Source organism: Aphidius gifuensis, linkage group LG1 (assembly GCF_014905175.1).
Source record: "Aphidius gifuensis isolate YNYX2018 linkage group LG1, ASM1490517v1, whole genome shotgun sequence".
NCBI classification, from domain to species: Eukaryota; Metazoa; Arthropoda; class Insecta; order Hymenoptera; family Braconidae; genus Aphidius; species Aphidius gifuensis.
The window spans coordinates 30819639-30841815 of NC_057788.1; the positions used below are offsets into that span (position 1 = coordinate 30819639).

At 27.2% G+C, this 22177-nt stretch overlaps 1 protein-coding gene across 3 annotated transcripts in view; it reads left to right on the forward strand.

Annotated features, from left to right (window-relative positions):
• The window catches only part of LOC122860392 (protein split ends-like), a 167276-nt gene that overhangs the window by 139099 nt on the left and 6000 nt on the right, over window positions 1-22177 (forward strand). For all 3 annotated transcript variants that reach the window (XM_044164185.1, XM_044164184.1, XM_044164186.1), the window contains one exon: window positions 16731-17113. In XM_044164185.1, the coding sequence (XP_044020120.1) occupies window positions 16731-17113 (383 nt within the window). The remainder of the gene's footprint in view (window positions 1-16730; window positions 17114-22177) is intronic.

Below are 22177 nucleotides of genomic sequence, written 5' to 3' on the forward strand. Positions count from 1 at the left end.
AGTTAAAAGGGCGTATAATAGTGGGGTGATTGGCTCTTGAACCACCCCAACATTTATACCACCGTTATTTCATTATTATTTATTTCATTTATTTATTTTTTTTCACAATAAAAAAATCGTCGCTGTATATATATTTGACATGCGATTGGTTGAAGTTTATGGCTCCCACAGTTTGAGGACTATTGGGGTGGGCAATGTCGATGAGAAGGGATATACATAGAGTGGGTGGATTATGGAATATACACGACAACGACGACAAGGGTATATAAAAGCACAAATGAGGGAGAAAAAAAAAAAAAAGCCTCGAGGACTCTGGAGGCTGTCGCTTGGGTAAATAGGGCACGCAAAGAGACACACGCCCTTTTTATATTGTGCACTCTACACTCATACACTCATCGACCCTTTTTTTTTTTTTTTCATATACTAGAATAAGGGGGGCTAAATCGGACAAAAGGTTTTTTTTTTTTTTAGATTCAATTTTTTTTTATTTGTCAAACAGGAAAGCGGCCATCACAGTTGCACGGTATAAATGTCGTCGTCTTGTTTTATTTTTTTTTTTATTATTTATTTACCGCTGTATACAAAATTGAATTGAAAAAAAAATAATGTGAATATATGAAAGAGAAGATGAGATGAAATAAGATGAAGAAAAAAATTTTTTAAAAAAAAGTCCTTGTGCTACCAGAAGATTGACACGTCGATGACGTAAATGGATGTCGACGGTTTGTGTCGATTGACCTTGAGTTGGATGATTGGAACACGTATTCAGGACTCAACGTGAGTTTTCAAATGTGCAAGAGAGATATATAAATTTTTATTTTTAAAAAATAACATATATGAAAATATAATATTCTGTAGCATATATAAATTTAAATATAAATTTACAAAACAATTTTCAACTATTTTTTATATTACAAAGAAAAAAAAAACTAATATATATATATCTAAATTAAAAATAAATAATTTAAAATATGAAAAATATACTATATACTAATCTATGAAAAAACATAAATATTATGGTTTTTATTTAAATATAAAAATGGCGATTGTGATATTCGTCACAAGACTCGCCCCTTCGTAGAGGGTTGAAATTTAGCAATTTACTATTCACAGTACATGCCACATGTGAATTAATAAACCCACAGTATACAAGATGGAAAAAAAATAAATAAAAAAATCAAAAAAATTACACTGGGGATATAGATACACATACGCGTGCGGGCGTGTGGCGTATATTCATAATATAATAACATAAAAAAAGAAATAATAAAAAGGGTGAACGTAAAGAACCAAAGGGAAAGAAAATAGAATAAAAAAAAAAAAAAATATCACTTAGACATATACATATATACATTGTATATATATATTGAGTATGATTAGCAATATTTTATTTCACATGGGAAACCAGACAGATGAGAAGTGGTTGAGTGGGAGCTCAGCCATTCTATATATATGGCTCTTGGTCCATTTTCATCATTATATATACCTACCTACGTACATCATCATCATCATCATCAACATCATTGTATATATGAAGGAGTACTGTATAAATTCAGTGTCTAATACTCAACATGCCCCACCTTCATAACATATCAAGCCATCCTTCTGTCATGATGGCGTTACATCCCAATATTACGGGCTTAGGCACGAGTGCGTGTAATTCACCTCAATACACTCATATCAATTTAAACATGTACATATTCATATATATACTGAAGGACATGCGAAGGAGAAAATAACAATAGGGCTTTATCCAAATTTATATTCACTTGAATAAACTGTCTTTCGGCTTTCCCTCCCAAAATTTCAATTCGATCGACAAATACTCTAGTTTCTATATAACAACACATTGATTCTCTCTCCCATCATTATCATCATCATCATCATCATGTTTTTGGCAGTTAATACACAAAACAATATATAACAATAAATTCAAAATAAAAAAAACAAAGGACAATGTATTCGAGTACCGTTTGACTGCTCTATGTTGTCTTTGTTTGTATCGATATATACAAATCAAAATCTGGGTCGTTTGAATTTATATTTTTTTCATTATGTTTTATTTATTTTTTTTTTATTTGTATATGCGAGATATTGAAAATAATAAAAAAACAAATTAATAAGAGGGGGATGAAAATAAAGAAGGGATGGTTACAAGAGCACCAAAATCAAAATCCACCATTTATGTGGCAGGGCTTTTTGGTATAGTGTATTTGATGTGGATATAAATTTTTGGTATATAAATTTGAAGTACATGGATGGACGGAGCTCAACAAACCCGTCCTCGTTAGCAGCTGCGTTTCATCCCCCGCCTGTTGTACAATGCTCTTGGTGTATTCTCATATATACCACCCCACTTTTTTTCCTTTTTTTTTTTTTTACAATTCATCCTGACAAATCCAAGGCCCCAGGGTATATACAAATAAAAATCATAATAATATTTAAAAAAAAAAAAATTGTTATATATGAAAGGACGATGGGTGGATTAGTGATGTAATATATAAGGGCTGAAAAAAGACGAACACCTGGCATCTGTCAATGGTTCAGTCCACCAATCGTTGCTTGTCGTTCATTTTATTTTTTGTCATTTTTATATACTCTTTATATTGTGTATATATTTTTTTTTTTGTCAATTGTCCTACCCACTTTTGGTGACACACACAAAATGGACGTCCTTTATTATTTTTTGGGATTGTCGTGTATGTAAAGCCGCCATTTTGTTTCATTTCACAAAATTATATTTGATACTTTGGATTTTTTTGGCTTGCAGCAATGATTTTTTTAATTTGTGGTAATTTTTCAATATTATTTTGAGTAAAAGTGTTTTTTAAATGAAAAAAAACAACAATGAGAATCTGCAGATGAATGAAAATCATCCATTTTGAATTTTAAGGAATTTTTAGCCGCGGGAATTTTTACATTGCTTCCGATACTCATTCATTTAATTTCATTTATATATACATCGTTTCCGTCGTTTATTCTTTAAACTTGAGATTTTTTTTTTCTTCATTTTTTGTTTCCCTTTCATTCTGTTTTTTAGTGAGGTTGTATTCTGAATCACTCGTATATATTTGTGAGACGTAAAAAAAATAATGCCAAGAGCAATGTAACCCCGAACCTATATATTTTGGTATTAGGTTTAACGAAAACGCCAAAGGGTCTTATCGGTAAAGCGGTTTGTTTCATTGCAAGTAACGTTGTTTAACCACGCGATATATTTTCTAACAGAGAAAACTAAAACAACTCCAATTCACGCGTACCAAGCCTCAGGGACACACCTGGCTCTAATTTTACTCAACATATATATAATTATTATTTTTTTTTATTCTTCAAATTAACACTCATACAAACACATAAATAAACACTAAATTGAGGTGAAAAAAAAAAAGAAAAAAATCAAAAGTTCCTAAAAAGAAAGTAAAAAGCAAAAAAGCTATATTAAAAATCAAGTAATAAATCAGTGAAATATGTTATTAGAAATCAAGAGAAATAAAAAAAAAACAATCTTGTTTATTTAATTATAATTAATTAATTTATTCTGTCGTATTGTCAATGGATTTTATTTATGTTTTTTTATTAGTCCCATGTCACCGTGTGACTACAAAGACCGACGACGACAAGTTTATGAATTTTATTATTTAATTTTTTTTTTTTCGTTTTTTGTGAAAGCTTTTGTGGGAGTGCCATCGTACATAGACAAAAGTATAATATACAATATGTGGTACAAGCTGTTTGTCCATTTACATTATGTTTATTATTTTTTTGTTGTTTACCTTCAAGACGACACCGAGATACGACGAGTTAGAATATTAAAAATAAATTTAAAAATGAACAAAGGTATATTGAAAAATCTTTACAATGAGCAACGAGAATATAATTAAATTTGCTTGCTCGTTAAAAAAATATACTGACGATGAGAAGATGAGAGAGAAAAAAGAGAAGTATTTCATTTTTTTTTTTGTAAAAAATTATATAATAATTGTAATTAAGACATGGCAAATGACGTAAATTAAGAAATTCAAAGATGAGAAGAAAATCTTGAGAAAAGTCGTGATCCCTTTTTGAAGAAAGGTGGATATTGAAAAAGGGATTTTCTTCTGATCTCTTCATAACGATGCATAAATTAGTAATGCTAATGGAACGTTGAGTCAAAGTTTTATCATTATAAAAAACTTTTACATTTGACTAAATGAGAGCAATTGAGCTACTCGCGTAAAATATATTTTTTTATTCCAAAAAAAAATGTATTTAAATATGAGCTATTAGTTTAAAGATTTTTTTTTTTAAATTGAAAATTAATACCCAATAATCAATTGAATAATTTAGTTTAAAAAAAAAAAATTAATTAAATTTTTTATTAAATATTTTGAGAATAAAAAAATAGATTAAAATTTTTCTAGTAAATTTTTCTTCAATAATAACATTCAATTAATGAAAAATATGTAATTTTTTTCCTTTAATTTTGCTCAATTTATTAATATTTAAAAAATAAATTGACTACAATATTTTTGTTGTATAAAAAATAAAAAACCAATTTAAAAATTAAAAAAAAACATCATATACAACTGTAATTTAAAAAAAAATATTTTTAATAAAACATTAAAAAGATTAAAAAAAAAAAAAACTATATAAAAAATTATAAAAAATGAATTTAGAGTGCTGAGACATTCATTCTGCAATTAGCCTCTGGAAATTTTTTAGGGCACACTTTCAACGTTACTAATTTACGTTCTCAACATCAGCGACATTTACTGATGACTGGTGTCTACATACATCTAGAATCTTTAATGTCTTGTATAAAAAAAAAATAAAATAAAACTAATATTTATCATTATATAAAGGACAAAAAAAAAAACACTTTATATAAAAAAAAAAAAAAAAAACATTAATAAAATTTCAAGTGATGAAGTAGAAAGGCTGCAGACAAAAAAATAATTTTTTTTTTTGCAGTTAAAGAAATTGGCGTAAAAGGATCAAGGTGGTCGGTCAGCCACCTCAGTTTCTCTATGGAATAAATTTTTTTTTTTTTTCTTTAAATTAACATTATTATTGTTTATTTTTATATATATTATTAACAACAGTCTCAATCACGCTTACACACATTGAATCAAAAGAAAAAAAAAAAAAAAAAATGTAAAAATATTACAAGACGGTTGAATCAACGAATCGTTGGTGAACTGATGGATTTAATGTATGAAATATATGTGTGCACACACGTGTCTTGTTTCGAGATATGACTTGGGTGAGAAATGCAACCGCACGAATTTCATATATACATATGAACACACGTGATTATAGCCACGAGAAAAAAATAAGAAAAAAAATTAAAAAATCATATATAGAAAAACCAGAAGTGCCTGTATATATATGTGTGAAAAATATACAAATAAAAAAATTTAAATTGTGAATCTTTCTCTTTCCCTGTAATTACCAACAGTCAGCCTTCAATGTGTACAGTAATTTGTCAAGGCTGTAATATTCTTGGCTATGCACCATTGTATGTACTTATTCACATATCGACACACCAACATAATTTCATATCACTAAATCATTTATTATAAAAATATTAAATTTATATTTAAAATAACATTTTAATGTTTAATATTATAAATAAAAAGTGCTTGATTAAAATTATATATTATTTTATTTTTAATTAAACGCGAGATGAAAGAAAAGATATTTATAAAATTTGCAGAAAACAAAGAAAGAATATTCTAAATGCATCTTGAAAATTTTTGAACAGAATTTAGGAGACATGCTTCAATTGAATAACAAGTGTTTTTGAAGTAAATGAATATTGCTTTTTTTTTTGTACTGTAACTTCACTTGCAGGTTTACTTTAAAACTTCAACGTGATGAATTGTTTAGATATTTTGTGACAATGCTTATTATCAAACAATTACATTGTTTATATTAACGTGACCATTCCAATTGATCCCTTTTAAACTTCAAACTGACATTTAAACGAACAATGAATATGTCAATACTGAAAAGTACCAACAAAATATTTCCATACATACAAAACATTATTGACAAAAGCTCATGTCACATTAAACTGAATTGAATAAATGAAATGATGGATAAATAGATAATTAAAAGCAAAAAAAATTAAATATATGATATTATTATTCTAGACTCATTAATCCTTAGAAATGAAATTCGTGATTCAAGGGGATGAGATTCAGCTCACTGTATATATGTATCAAAAAAATAAATAAATAAATAAAAAATTTCAAATCTTACCCAGTGACTTGCATGTAAGTTTATTTTCATTTTGATCATTCTTCCATCTGATTTTATTATTATTGTTAATATTATTGTTATTATTCAACTTGATCTTTATTATTTCCAATCATTTTTTTTTTTTTTTTCTTTCAGCTAATATTACATTGTATATGTATGTGGGTATATATGCAAGGCCGGGTGCAACACAGTACCGATCATGCCGCTATCTAGATGAGATCTCTTGCGCGTCCGCGAATGCAAAGAAAATAAAAAAAAAGGGAGAGAATTATACATGGGGGCTGGGGTAAAGCAAGGAGGTCTCATAACGCGCCCCCTGCGGTTCGACGCCCATTCGTTCAAGCCACTTTTATGCCTCGTTCAAAAAGAAAATCAACTTTTTATATGCTTTAATTTACACATATGTGTGTTTAAAACAAAAGTAGAAAATCATCTTAACAATATATATTTTTTATAAATAATATCTAATTTTTTTTTAATTTTGTTTTATATTCTTTTTGCTCTTCTTCAGTTTTTTTTTTTTTCATTTTTTCTATTTTAAAATTTAAAAAAAGACATCAACAGAAGCATAGAAAAACCCTGCAGGGGTTGAACTATAAAAAAAAAAAAAATTTATGACGTGTAAATTGAAGATTTTAGTGTCATTGAAAGTTTTTCTTTTTTTATGGATTTTATTTTCTTGTGTCTTCTTTAGGATCTTCATGGAGAGACAGGTTATTTTATTTTATTTTTTTTTTGTTAGCTTTATATATTTACTAAAATGTAGTACATATTAGTGCGTTAAATAAGCTAAATAAAAAAAAAATAATAATAAAAAGTGACAATGAAAAAAAGGACTATGTCCTTGATGGCGTAAATTTAATATTTTTTCAAACGCTTTTCCTTTTTCTTGGTTTATTCTTTTACCTGCCGCTACCGGATGTAAACACATATCTTTTCCTTCTATTATTATTATTATTTATGTGTTATTTTTTTTATGAGATTTTCAAAGACCACCCTGGGTGATTACTCAACGCTTACAAGGGTGACGATGGGGGATAAAGATCAAGTTGAACCGAATATGCGTGACGCACGCGCGTTTATTACAAAATCTTCCTCATTCCATTATTTATATTTTGTGTATATATATTATATATGTTGCAGTATATACTCATTTTTATTCGCGCCTTGCAATCGTCGAAATAAAAATATATAATATTAATGCAACGAGGAAATTTTAATTAACGGGATTTATGACATTTGAGGTTTTTTTTTTCATCTTTTAACTCGTTGTTGGTATTTTTTTTTTTTGTTGAATATTCTATTCAGAAATTAGTGGGGTAAGTTTGAGAGAAAAAAGGGGAAGAGAGTAATTAAACAATGGATAATTGTAAATTAATAAAATAAATATAATTTTATATTGACAAAGAAAATTTATAAAATAATTTTTCTTTTTACTCAATTTTTTCAAGAATAAAAAATTTATAAAAATTAATTTTCTTTAAATTCTCATTATATTTATTTGCGAATGATAGGTCATTTTTTCTTTTATTTATTTAACGTATAAATTATTTATTTATAATTTTTTTTCTAATTTATTTATTTATTTATTTATTTTGAGTTTTTACTATTCTCTTTTTATTTTGATTGACCACAGAAATTTCCGTATATATGTTCTTGCGTGCAGAAAATTACTATTTCATACTTACATATTTTAGTAAATTTCACATTAGAAAAAATATTATATATAATTTTAAAAGTCATCGTTTTGTTGTGATTTTCATATAGTACAAGTACCAAGAGCCAAGAGGGTTTGAGTATTTCAATACGAGACAACTGTATGAATGTTAATAATGAATTATATATTGAAAAATTTTTATATCAACAATGAAAAAAAAATGTATCAATAAATTCAAAATTATTTACGTGTATATTTTAATTGTTATAAATTATTAAAAAGACAATAATTCACTTTCATCTCAAATAAATGGAATTAAAATTTTCTTAAAACTTTAAAATTAAAAAAAAATTAAAAATAAGTGAAATTAAATTTTAAAACTTTCAGGATAGTTGTATTTAGGTGGAGTCTAAATACTAGAATCATAATTTCATGAAATTTGTACATAATAATATTTAAATGTTGCTTAAATATTGTAATACAATTTTCATAAAAACCGCGCAAACAAGCCATCAGTCTTGTATAAAATTAATTTGTAAAAAAAGGGTTAAATATATATAAGCAATATTTAAAATATATATAAATATAAGAAGAATTTAGTTGACAGCTTGACAAATTACCCCTTGATTTGTTTTTTCGATGGAATCAATCATCTTGAAGAGTGCCCTCTACGTTGTTTCAAAAGGTCGAATGATGATCCTCAGGTTATAGGGGGGTCCCTTCACTCTTTGTACAATATATACACCATGAAGAAAAAAGAAATATATACTGCAAGGGAGAAGACAAAATAATGATTCTCTTGAGCATGTCTAAACCTTATAGTTTACCTGTTGTCGAATCAATTTTACTTGGTCTTTCAATGTAATGAATCCAACAACGACAATGAACCTCCTAACGAGACTAAGAATATCACGTTTATTTATATTTTTTATTTTAACTTTTTAAATATATATCTTTTCATTTTTTAAATTATTTTTATCTTATTTTTGTTGGGAAGATAATTTGCGTGGACTCGGTGTCGAAATCAATCATTCAACATCATCTTATACACTCGCTTTCATCCGTCAACATAAATTGCCCTGATCATGCTGTAATCGATTCTCCACAAAATACTTAATATATTTTTTTTTTCAATTTTATTTTTACCCTTTATATATTTTTTTTTCTCTTACTTCTTTTAATTTTAAGTTTAATTTTAAAAAAAATTTGATAAATGTGTATTATAAATTAATTAAGTAAATAATATAAATGTCGTTTATGATTTTTTATATAAATTATAGTTTTTCTGTATTTTTTTACGCATAAAAATTTTGGAAAATGGAATATAAATTATAATTTTAAAATCTGAATACACAGAGGGTTTATATATATTGTCAAAATGACGAGGGTCACTGTATTTCGCTCTCAATAGATTTCATATATATATAAATGCTCACTTGGTTGCACCATGATTTGATCTTTCAGGGTTAGGCGTGTGTGTATTATAATAAATTTTTTTTTTTCAACTCATGGCGACAGACAAACCGAATAACTATAACAAAAGGACAAATCGCCACAGGAATCGAATTTATATATATGCGCCAGGCGCTACAAATGTTTTTTTTTTTTTTTTTTATGCTTCTTTTTTTCTAAATTTCATAGCGAAAAATGATATTGTTCCAGGTAAATTTAAAGGGATTTCTTTACAATAAGGGAAAACTTTACAAAGAAAAATACCGACATATATTTTTGATATAAATTTTTAAATTTGCAACTAGTAGATAAATTCGTAGAAATAAAAATTTATCAAAATTATTTTTTACAATTTATATTCAGAATTTTTATCTAAATTTTGATACGATTAAAATTAATTGGGTATGAATTATCAATATCTCTGTTAGATTTTTTTCAAGTAAAAAAAAAATCATAAATAACAATAGTGTTTTGTAAGGTGGGCTTGATTTTTAAGGTGCAAAAAAAAAATAGAAAAAAAATTAAAAATTATATCAAGTATGGTTCCCATGGTTGTTTCTCACAAAATGCACTACAATGACGAAAGACTGTATATAAAAATAAATAAAAATAAATAAACAAAGAGTAAATAAAAAATTTAAAAAAGAAAAAAAAAATTAAAATAAGAGGGTAAGGCTTGATCACTGCGTAGCACGCGATGGCCCGGGTTTCTCACAAATTGATATACACCGTCGCAAATAAATGAATTTATCTAAGTATAAAAATGAAATAGATGAACATAAAAAAATATAACTTTATTATGTTATATAAGTGTGTTTGTATGTGCACATGAAATATATCAATTTATTGTAAATGTCTTTTTAATTCAATCAATGTTATTTTTGATGGCAAAAATTGATCCTCTAATGCGAAATTCTTGTAAATAATATTTTATATATTTTATATAGAATATGACATCATTTTTTTTTTTTTCTCCCTCTAATAAAGAGGGAGAATTTTGTAAAAATATTAATTGATATTAATAGAATGAGACAGAATTGTTTTTCTTTTTTTTTTCGATAATAAATCATTGAAATTACTCACGAGTATAAATAAACTTTGTAAATTTTTTAAATAGTTATTTTTAAATGATTTATTTGGGTATATTTATCAATTTGATTGTTTTTTTATTTTTAATAGTTTATGTTAAAAATTTTCAGTCGTGAAATGAGTCAACTTTTGTATTTAAAAAAGAAAAAAAAAAAACAAGAATTATTACTACTTGAAGAATTTTAAATGAAAATACATTTAAAAATAATTTAAATTGTGAAAAAAATATTTTTTGTATTATCTGACCTGTTCACTGGACCATTGACTCTTTGACTTGATCCTGAATCCATATTTTGAAGCGAATTATCTGGCGCCCACTGTACTAAAAAAAAAAATAAAAAAAGATTTTTATTGTTAGACTCACATAAACTCAATCCTTACAGCTTATTTATATGAAGATCTGCAAGATCTTTTAGTCGCTCTCATTGAACCAAAAAAAAAGGAACAAAAAGAGATTTACTTGAAATATATATGTATACCTTTTTAGGATATAAGTATATCGAAAATTTTTGTGACTTGGGTTCAAAGTTTCCAGGCAATTTATAGAGAACACTGAGATTTAATGACGAGTTGAAAGAGAATCATGTTGCGGTTGTATTGGTCGCCAGACAAAAATTTAAAAAACATATTATATATATAAAAGTTAAACCTGTCATTTAATGTGTCCAAAAGTATCCCGCAGTGAAAATGTCAAACGGTCATCTCGCGTCGTTGAATATTTCAGTGTCGTTATTCAACACACAAGCGGTTAAACATCAAAGATTTATAAAATTTTATACGACACAACGAGATAATACAAACAAAAATATACCTGTTTTAAATCCAATCATACATATATACATATTTAACTTGATAAAATATCAATTCCAAAATAATAAGAAATGAAAAAAAACAGCCTATATTCAAATTCAATAATAATTCTAGCTAAAAAATCATATCAAATTAAAAAAAAAAAGGTGTAAAAATCATAAATATTAATTTCTAAGAATAAAAAAAATATTTAAATTAATCTGAAGAAAAAAAACTGAGTCAGGGGACAAAAAAAAAAAAAAACAATATTTATCAGCACTCTGATAAATTTATTTTCAAGTATGAAAAAATGAAAAAGAAATTGAAAAATATATCCGTTAAAAGTAGGATGATATATATGTGTATCAGTTGAAGAGAGGCACATCTGATTTTCTATCAAGCGCATCGAAACGTATATAATGTTTTAATGGAGTTTGTTGAGTATAGTAGTTGTAACAGTGCAGAGAGTTTTGGTGGTCGTGCAAAAGGTTTATGTTAAAGGCGCGCCCTTTAACAACTCTTACTATGACCCCTTTATTCCAACCCCATTTATTCCCATACTTAACAAATGTATATGAAAACTGGGCGCTGGTGTTACTTGTAACAATTCAAACAATTATCTGACAGTTTATAATGCTCTTTGAATCATCCAAAAACAGACTCGGTATATTTGTATGTCTTTGGCTTTTATCACAAATTTACACAAACTTTAACAAATATATACTCAACACTTAAAAAACATTTGCACTTTAATTTTTAGTACTAATTCATTTTACAATGACAAGGATAATGACAAATATTTAATTTTTGTAATTTATATATATGGATGATCATCGACCCTCGAGGGAAAATTTTAATAACAATTTTAAATATTTTTTGTTAAAAATGGTAAAGTTTAAAGGGTAAAAAATATTCAAGACAAATTCAATTAATCAAAAGACAGTATGATCATCTTTTTATGATTTTTGTATTTGAATTTTTTAGCTAATATGCCTTTTTTTTTTTTGGAGATAAAAATCAAATTTTTGATTATTAATAACTAATTTTTAAAACAGTTTATTTAAAAATGGCAATTACGCTATTATTTATCTTTAATGAAACGTTATTTTGACAATTGAAAGTCGTAAAAATTAAATACATATCTTGATGTGAATCATTATTACCTTGACTGTTATAAACAAGGGGTCAGATTATAATCAACATACAAATTTTCACGTATATTACAAGGGTCATGAAAATAAAATAACATTACCAACACCTGTAATCTCGTATACCTTTAATACCAACGTTGATTAAAAAACAAAAAACAAATAAAAATATATAAAAGTTGGATATATTTATAAAAAAAACTTAAAAAACAACAAGTTATATTTAAAAAGAAAAAAAAAAAAGAAACTTGATGTGTGAAAAGTTGGATTTTTTGTTCTTTTTCTTGGATGTATTGATTGAGCATGACGAAAAATGTCAAGCTGATTTGATAATAAATGATAGTTTCGATAATGAACCGGCTTCTTTTTCTATTTGCATGCGTATCGTAAAGATCAGACTCCTATGTCAACCCTCTCGAAAAAAAAAATTCGCCAGAAAATAGTTCAACACATAAAGGCATTTATTTACCTTTTTTTTATATATTTTATTTTTTTTTTTTACGAAAAACTCTTGCAGTGAATTTAGTTGACAATTGACAACCGTATGCCTGTTGTCTAAGCATAATACTAGATTAGAAGACAGTATGTGAAAAGAGTATTTGTCACTTTAACCCTGTATCCTACACACGTTTAGAAAATAGAAACACACACTCACACATATTATAAATTTCCATTTTATTTTCTATGGGACGAGGAGAATCAACAATAGAAAAAAATTGGGGAAAAAAAAGAAAAGTAGAAAAACATACCGCAGACGAACAAGACAATGAGGAAAATAAGGCTTAAGCCGAATTCGATAGTTTGTCGAAAAAGCAATTTGTATTTTTAACCCAAAACGAGAAAAAAAAAAAAAGGCTGACTGTGGTATTCTGCATGCGTGTAAGTTTTAACGTCTGATGCTTTTGATTTTTTGATGGTGACATTTAACAGCTGTCGCATCTATTCATTTCTAATTTGTTTTTTTTTTGCACTAGTTTTCCAGGTAGTTTTTTCCATGGCGCAAGATTCAATCCCCAAGGTTAAATTTTCTAAGGATTTTTTTTAATTCTCAGTAAAATGAAACTCTAATGATATTTATATACCACAAAGAAAACCCTAAAATGAATACGACTAAAAATAAAATATACAAAAATAAAAAAAAATAAAAAATTGATGCTTTTAATTAAAAAATTATAATTAAAAAAATTTTTTTTTTTTACAAAAGGATTTTAACAATATTTATCAGTATTAAATTTGCGTCAATTTTTATTTGTTTTTATATTTTGAATATACAGAATAACAGAGGAATTTCGAGAATCCGTTAATTAGTGATGATGGTACATGAAATTTATTTGAATAAAAAAAAAAAGGGTAAAAAATTTGGTTATTCAATCCGTTGGGGATATTAATAAACTGTGAGTGGCGTGTGTAATGTTAAATATCATATACATAAACATGTGTCTATTGTGTGGATGGTAAATTTGCCTCAATGAATTTTTGTAAAATAACATGAAAAATGTTGCCAGGGATGACGAAACAATGTTGAGAGAGAGAGAGAGAGAGAAAAACAAATCGGATAAAATTTGTTGTATCCCTACAGTGCGTCACCTGCCTTGCACAATATTGAAAATTGAAAATGAAAAAAAAAATAATAATCAAAAAAAAAAAAAAAAACAAAACTGGTATTCTAGTTTTTGTATTTATGCCACTCTTGGTTAACCCGATATTTTGGAAGCGCCACAAAATTTTTGTAAATTCACGTTTTACAGGATGAAACAAAAAAAAAAATGTAAAAAAAACCATTGATGCATACCAACAGAAAAAAAAGAGAAAATGAGACCATGGCCATGTCAATTTGTTAAATGGCGAAAGGGATATATATAAAACAAAAATTGCAAAAGCACCACTAATCCCGTTTATTTATAATGTACCAGGAAAATTCAACGTCATCATTAAAATAAAAAAAAAAAAGAAAGGTTCAATGAAACATTGAAAAAATAATTTCCATCAAAAGTTAATATACGCATATAAATACATAATAACGCAACAAATAATAATTAATATAATAATGAAATTAAAAATAAAAAATGAATTGAAATATCGAACAATCAACATTATACTACTTTCAATAAATAACAATGATACTTGAAACACAAAACAGTGATAAAATCATTGTCCATTAAAAAAAAAAATCTATTTGAAATATATTCAACAGGAGGTGGCTAAAAAAATCGTCATCGTAGTGTAATTAAATTGAAGAATAAAAAAAAAAAATAAAATAATAAATAAAAATGAAGAAAATATATATAAAAAAATAAAAATACGTCAAGTCATTAATGACAAGTGGCGCCCAATCGGGATGACTATATGATTTCCATTGAGATTGGCGCGGGACACATTGGTTTGAAGAAGGCCATATTATTATTACTTTTTATATTTAATTTTTTTATATTCTTTTTTTTATAATACATATAGATACGGCATCATAACGATATAAGAGGTCTTTTTGAAAGATTCAAAAAGAGAGACACATGCGGTGAGTAGGTGGAGATCCACTCTAAGGGCGATTCAGTTCTCTTTTATATTATGCCGCAAACAAAAAAAATATATATAGATGATCGTATATATATTTATGACAATAACAAAACGACCACTATCCTCTGCACAATATATTGACCAAATATATACATATATGTATATTATATTCATAACAGACTGGCTCTTTAATCTCATCGATCCAAAACCTTAATGGGAAGCTCAAATTTAGGGTGGCAATTAAATGAGTTTTCTTCCTCCCAATGGACACACTGTCCACGTATATGTATATAAATTAATAAATATATTTTTTTTTTATTTTTATTAAATTCATGTTAAAATTATTATCGAGATTCGAGAATGCAGTTATATTATTTATAATAATTATCATTGCAATAAATTTATTTATTTATAAAATATAGTCACCAGTGTGCAACGATCGTTAAGGTTTACTGATTTTCGTGCTGGATTTAGTAAATATATATATATATCGTATGTGTAGCTAAGTGATAAGAAGTTGCGAGCAAAAAAGCGTGACGATATAATAGTGCTTCAGGTGAAGTTGCATCTTTTTACACTTCAAATTCATACATATTCATATAAATATATTATTGTAAATTATATGATGAATAGTTTTATGAAAATTTATCTACTTATCGTGTTCAACTTGAACGCTCGTGCAAATTTATTATTAATAATCTTGTAATTTTCAATTTAATAAATTCACAGTTATGTATAGACTTTTAAATATTTAAATAATTTTGACAGTTGACAGATTAAAATGATGCCAAACATCTGAATATTTGAAGTCACTCGATGTTATTTTATTGAGAAAAAAAATAAAACGAATCCCGGCTAGAAAAATTGTAAAGTCAATAAGTCCGACTGTCCGACTCTACCAAGGATATTCTTTTCATTAATTCGATTTGGAGAATTTAATTAAAATCATTTATCTTTAGTCGTTATATTTATTAATATTACAAGAGGAAAAAAAAAAATTTTAACTAGTACTCATAATGTGCAATGACAACGACTGGGAGTCGCGACATTACGACCTAACGAAGTCCGACTCAGACTCTGACTGATCCTACCTCTCGAATCCGACTTGTCGACTGTCGACGTTTTGATGGACAATATCTCAACTCACAACATTTTGATCGATGATATCTTGACTCAAGACATTTTTACTTTACTTTTGTTTTAAATTATTTTTTTATTTTTAAATAATTATGAAAAATGGGGTAAATTCAGTTCCAAATGCAGTGACCGGGTAGTAGGTACACAGTCGAAGGTATATAAAGGTCAGAAAACAATGACCCAAGGGGTAGTGAAATGGGGCAGGTCAAAATTTCGTGGGTCGTAATGCCGTGAATCAAAATATCGCGAGTCAACATGTCTGGATCAAGATGTCGAAGTTAAAAAGACGTAAGTTGTAAAGTCGGTTTTTCCAACGACTCTACTTTTGTCTGAACGACTTTGGAGTAAATTTATGTAAATCCAGAAGAAACAGATCAAGCGATGATGCTGTATAAAAAATTACAGTAAGAGATCGTAAACAAAAAAACAAAAAGTGGGAAATTTCGATCCATGACAACGACAACAGACATCATCTTATACTTTCTCACTTGAACGACGAAAAAAAAAAAAAAAAAATTAAACCGACTTCTCTTTTCAGCACAAAAATATCTCTCTCATTTTATCTTAAAAAAAAAAAAAAAGAGAATTATATATATATAGCTTGTAATGTACACCAGTACCACTCACTTCTTTTGAATGTTTTTAATTTTTATTATTATCATCATTTGAACTCATCCATCTCTTTTCAATGTATGTTGCAGCGCTCGCGCGACTGTCAAGCCTCCAGTCGGCAAGTACAACAAGCAAAAATACAAGTGGGGATGTCGCCTCCGGCCCACGACGTCCTGGTAGGGAGGACAAAAGCGCCGTAGGGAGGGTAATACTAAGCATTGAAAATAGTAGTGGGGATATTACTGACGAGGTCGCCGAGAAGGAGGAAAGTCCACCGGCTTCAGAGACTGTCGAGCCGACGGTCGTGTTTGACGTCGCATCACTAGTTCTTTACGGATCACGCGCATTACCAATTCGTCTTAAAATATTACTTGATCAATTGTTTAATAAGTTACAACACGCGAAAGTGACAAGTCTACTTGCCGCATTTGGCTGGACCCACGAGGATTACACTAGAGGATACATACTGCAGGTGAGATTTGTTATTATTTTTTTTTTTTTTTTTTCAATTACTCCAACAAAAAAAAAAAAGAAAATTGTGTTTGTGATTTTTTATCAACCCTATGTTCATTGACACTTGACATTTGACAAAAAAATACAATGTTTATAAAATTTATATATTTGACTTTGATTATTTTGCAATCTCTTTTTGTAATTTTATTTTGATTGACATGGACCAAAACTATTTTGTGAGTGATGTGATAAAGCTTGATATTTTTTTTCTTCATCATTATCAATTTTGTCATTGAGATAGTATTTTTAAATCATGGGGCTTTATCGAATTCACAATGACAGCTATGACTTATCATGGATATGACCGGACACAAGATTACACTGACCTCGAATGTTACACATCTTTTTGACAGATATTTGACATGTTTTTCTACATTTTATTTTTTTTTTTCTTAAATAATATTATCAAAGTTTAATTTTTTTTTTCCACATTCTTCTCATTCATTCTTAAAGACTTCATCGTGTCAATTGAATGACACATGAAAATTATTTTCTTAATATTGGAAATTTTTTTTTTTGTTTATTTATCGAAGATATGCTCTTATCCTTTTTTTTTTCAACTTGAGCAATCAGATTATACTTTGAAAATAAAATTATAAATAAAACTAAATATAGTGTCTGTGTGACTTATGTTGCTAAAAATAAAAATATCCAACTTGAGTGCAGCGTTTTAAAAAAAAATTCAAAAAAATCATGTGTCTATGCAACGTCAATTTGTTTATCTGAAGATGATTTTTTACACAACGCACGTCATACAAGAGTCACCAGTTTAATCACCACACCAAAAAGATCAAATTTTTTTATTTTTTTCGGAGCCAACAGATAACATATAATCACTTCGAAATAAAAGTGTTATGAAAATGTCAACAATCGCAAATATCAGTGACCGCAAAGACTCAAAAATAAATCAACAAATTATCAATTGCAAAAAAAAAAAAAAAAAAAGTGTTTCAACTGTGAGATAAACAAAGTGATAAAATAACAATATCAAGTGACAATTTTATAATAATAAACTATCATTAATAACCGACGGATTACAGTGAATAATAAAAATTTAAAAAAACGCCAATAAAAATAGTGAAAAATCAAAATTTATAATTAAATTATCAAATTGTTTATTGAAAAAAAAATTTGTGTGTTAAAGTTAGTTTCTTATTAAATTTATCTGAACCCAATATACACGTGACAAATTGGTGAAACTGATCTTGATAAGATATATATAAACAAAAAAAAATAAAAAAAATAATCAATATTGCTCAGATTTTTCTCGCGTGCATCTTGTTTAACGCGTCGAAATCGCGTGTAATCAATTATCCAGATGAAAAAAAATCTAGCAAATAGATCAAAAAAGAAAAGCCAAATAACAGAAAAAATAAAATTTTTAAAAATATATATTTGCGTGCGTGTTAGAATGGCACTCGAAAAATTTAACACGAAGATACTCGGAAGGCTGCAGAGTGCAGTGTCGAAGGTGACCAGTGATTATTAATGTCTTTCACTCTATTCACATAATACATCTCAATATTTTTTATCATCAAGTGTTTGAGAATGTTGTCTCTTACTCATGGGAACAAGCATCCATGTTATAAACCATAGAAAATGGGGAGTATCCGTATAAACTGAATTGCACTGACGTTGGCGTGAAATTAAACGTATGAAAAACCGGTTTATCATATTCTCATACATATATATTCTTACAAGGTACATACTTGAATTATATACCCATCGTGATGTTTAATTCTATACCACTTTTGTTGTATTATTTAATTTTTTTTTTTTTATTTTCATACTGGATAAATTTAATATGACAATTTTATATACTCTCTATATAAAACAAATTGTTTTTAATATTAAGATCAACTTTTTTTTTTTTTTTTTGTTTAATTTATTTAGTTTATTATTGATAATATATATTTTTTTTATTATCAACTTGTGTCATTATTTTTTTTTTATATTTTAAAATAATATATGCAGATGATGGTGATTAATTTTGAAATGACAATGATCATTATGTTGATCATGACAACGACATGAACGTGACTTTATACTGTGATCAGTCGTTATAAATTGATAAATAAATATTACCTATACATCATGTATATCGACTTTGGAATTATAAATGTTTTTTTATTTTTAATGATTTAAAATTATCATTGACAATAATTATTTATGAGGTTGAATAAAATTCTATTTAACAAAAAAAAATTAATCATCGTTATTTCGTTTTGATTGGTTTTATGAATCAAGTCTTGATAAAAAAATAAAAACATGCATGTTTGTAGTTTAAGACCGTCGGTGGTGATTTGTATATAGACTATATTGAGGAAACCAATAAAAAAAAAAAATTGGCAAGTTGAAACGCATTCAAAAGTGAAACTTTGTTGCCGGAATTGAATTTTATATATTTTTTTTTTTAAATTGATAGATATACTTATCAACTGCAATTTAGATGAAAAAAAATTTTACATAATCAATTATACCTCGTGTTTTTATTTTGTATTTTTTTTTCATAGTCATTTTACTGTTAATCAACTTGGTGTCCTCGATCAGACGTTACAATAATTACAAGTGCCTTGATTAACCCCTGATATGATTGCCAAGTAAAAAATTCAAAAAAAAAAAAATAAATAATGACAAAAACACATGTATCAAAGTCAGAGATTATCATTGATGTATTGACCAATCATTTTTTTATGTCAAATAAAATAGAGTAATACTAAATGGATCATGAAACTGCATCAAAATTGCATGTCATTAAAAAAACGAAACCCCACACATTGTAATTGATACGAAAGAAATTTTTTTTTAAATTTAAAAATTGTCATTCGACAGGGTACATCATTTGACATGCACATCAAATTACAGTTTGCTACTTTGTATCATTGATGAATTTTTTCGTGCATCTTCTGCTTTCTTGCTCATAATTATTATCGTTGATTTATTTATATTTTTCCGTCATCTTGCTCTTCATCAAAGTATACTGCCTACGGCATTTGAAATTAAACCATTTCGATATGTTATTTAAAAAAATAAGAGACGTCTTCTTTTTTCCAAGAAGTCAGAAATTGCCAAAATATGACGTGTACAAATCGTGACACCTGTATATTATTTATCTGTAAATTTTACCGTCACAATGCCCCCCTGAATATACCGTTATGTCATTTGGAAGTTGAAACAATAAATTCAAAAATATTTTGGTGATATTTCCGTTGATATTTGCTCGAAAGAACGACAGAAAGAAAAAAATTCAATAAATATTCATGCAGGATATATAATTTTTTTTACTTTTTAATTTATTCAACAAAAAATAAAAAAAATAATTTGATTGCAATCATTGTCTCCTGATGTCTTATCTGTTTTTATTCTAAATACTTTGAGAGAAAGACACAGAGGGACATTGAGGGTGTACTGATCGTGCAAGAAAAAAATAAAAATATTCTAAAAAAAAAAAAATGGGGAAAGAGGAGGTCGCGCAGTAGCTGCAATCCAATTTAAAAGCGGATACAATCCGCCGCGAGATCTTCACGATTTCTACACACGAATAAGACAGGTCCACCGAGCGTGAAATCATATGCGGTGTCCAGTCACGGATGGCACCTTCGATTGCCTCCTCCGTGCGTCTTTTTTTTTTTTTTTTTCTTTAAATATTTTTATTCTTTTCATTTAATTTATATATTTTTGCCTTGTCTTAGTCATTTGATATTTGATAGTGATAGACAGAGGGCGCCACTAATCGGGTCATCAATAAACACAGGTAAATTTTAATAAAAAAAAATAATTTAAATTTATTAATTTAAAATTGTTTAAATTCAAGTATTGTTTTTTTGCAAATTTATATTTCTGAGAATTTTTTTTTTTTTTAAATTTCATGTTTGCGTGTAAAAAAAAATTTAAATTTCGAATTCATATACAGTTTGATTTGCAAAATTTTTTTATATATATTTGCATTTAATTTATTTGAGAAATAATATTTAGCTCCTGTTATTTTTTATTTGTGCTAATATTTATTAATGCGGCCAGTATAAAAATTTGTGTATTCGAAGAATTAAATTACGGATGTTAAATCAAGACGTCACGCACAAAAATTTTTTAAAAAAACGTTCATCTAAATATTGAATTATCCATCTAAGATTAAGCGCATATACCTATATGAAAATATATAATTTCTTGTATTTCTCGGAAGTTGTGTATCAGTGTATATCTCAATCGAATCGATCATTATACAGTTGAATTATACGTGACGACTCTAAAATACCATTAAAAAATAGAGAGGATGAATTTACTTAATAGCCAAGCAATGTTGAGTAGTTAAATAATAAAAAGTCTATATAAATATATAAATATAGATAGATAGATAAATGATAGCGGTCGCGTTACAACGCCTGTGACGGGTACCACCACAACCTATTGGCTATTCCGGCCTGTACTTAAATCCGCTATAGAAAATCTACTACCGTGTGCATGCGCGCACATTGTATTAAAGCCAGCCACTTTGATATTTTATTTTATTTTTTTTATTTTTCTAAACTTCAATCAGTCAATTTTCTCAAGAAAAATACAAGATGCCAGACTCCAATGACCTCTGCTCCTCCTTTCCCTGTTTCTCTCTCCGTCTCTCTTTTTTTTTTATTATTTTTTTTCATCTCGATTTATTTATTTTTAATTTCATATTTTTATAAATATATATATGGATATTTCTAGTGATGGATTTGCGTGTGCCACCTTGGTGCTTCCGTGACTTTAATTCTAGCCATTATGATAGACGCTAACGGACCATGTCGAATTTCCGAGGTCCATAGGTTATATGTACATGTATACACATGTGTGTTGAGATTACAAGGTGAAATTAAAAAGAAAAAATAATAATAATAATATCAATTATAATAATAATGATGATGGTGATGATGAAAGATATAAAAAAGTTAACAAAGTGCGTGGTTGTTAAGAGTGGCCACATCAGGGGGTCTCTTCCTAATTTTACTCAGAGGAAAATATACAAGTGCTGCAAAGATATACGAAAAGC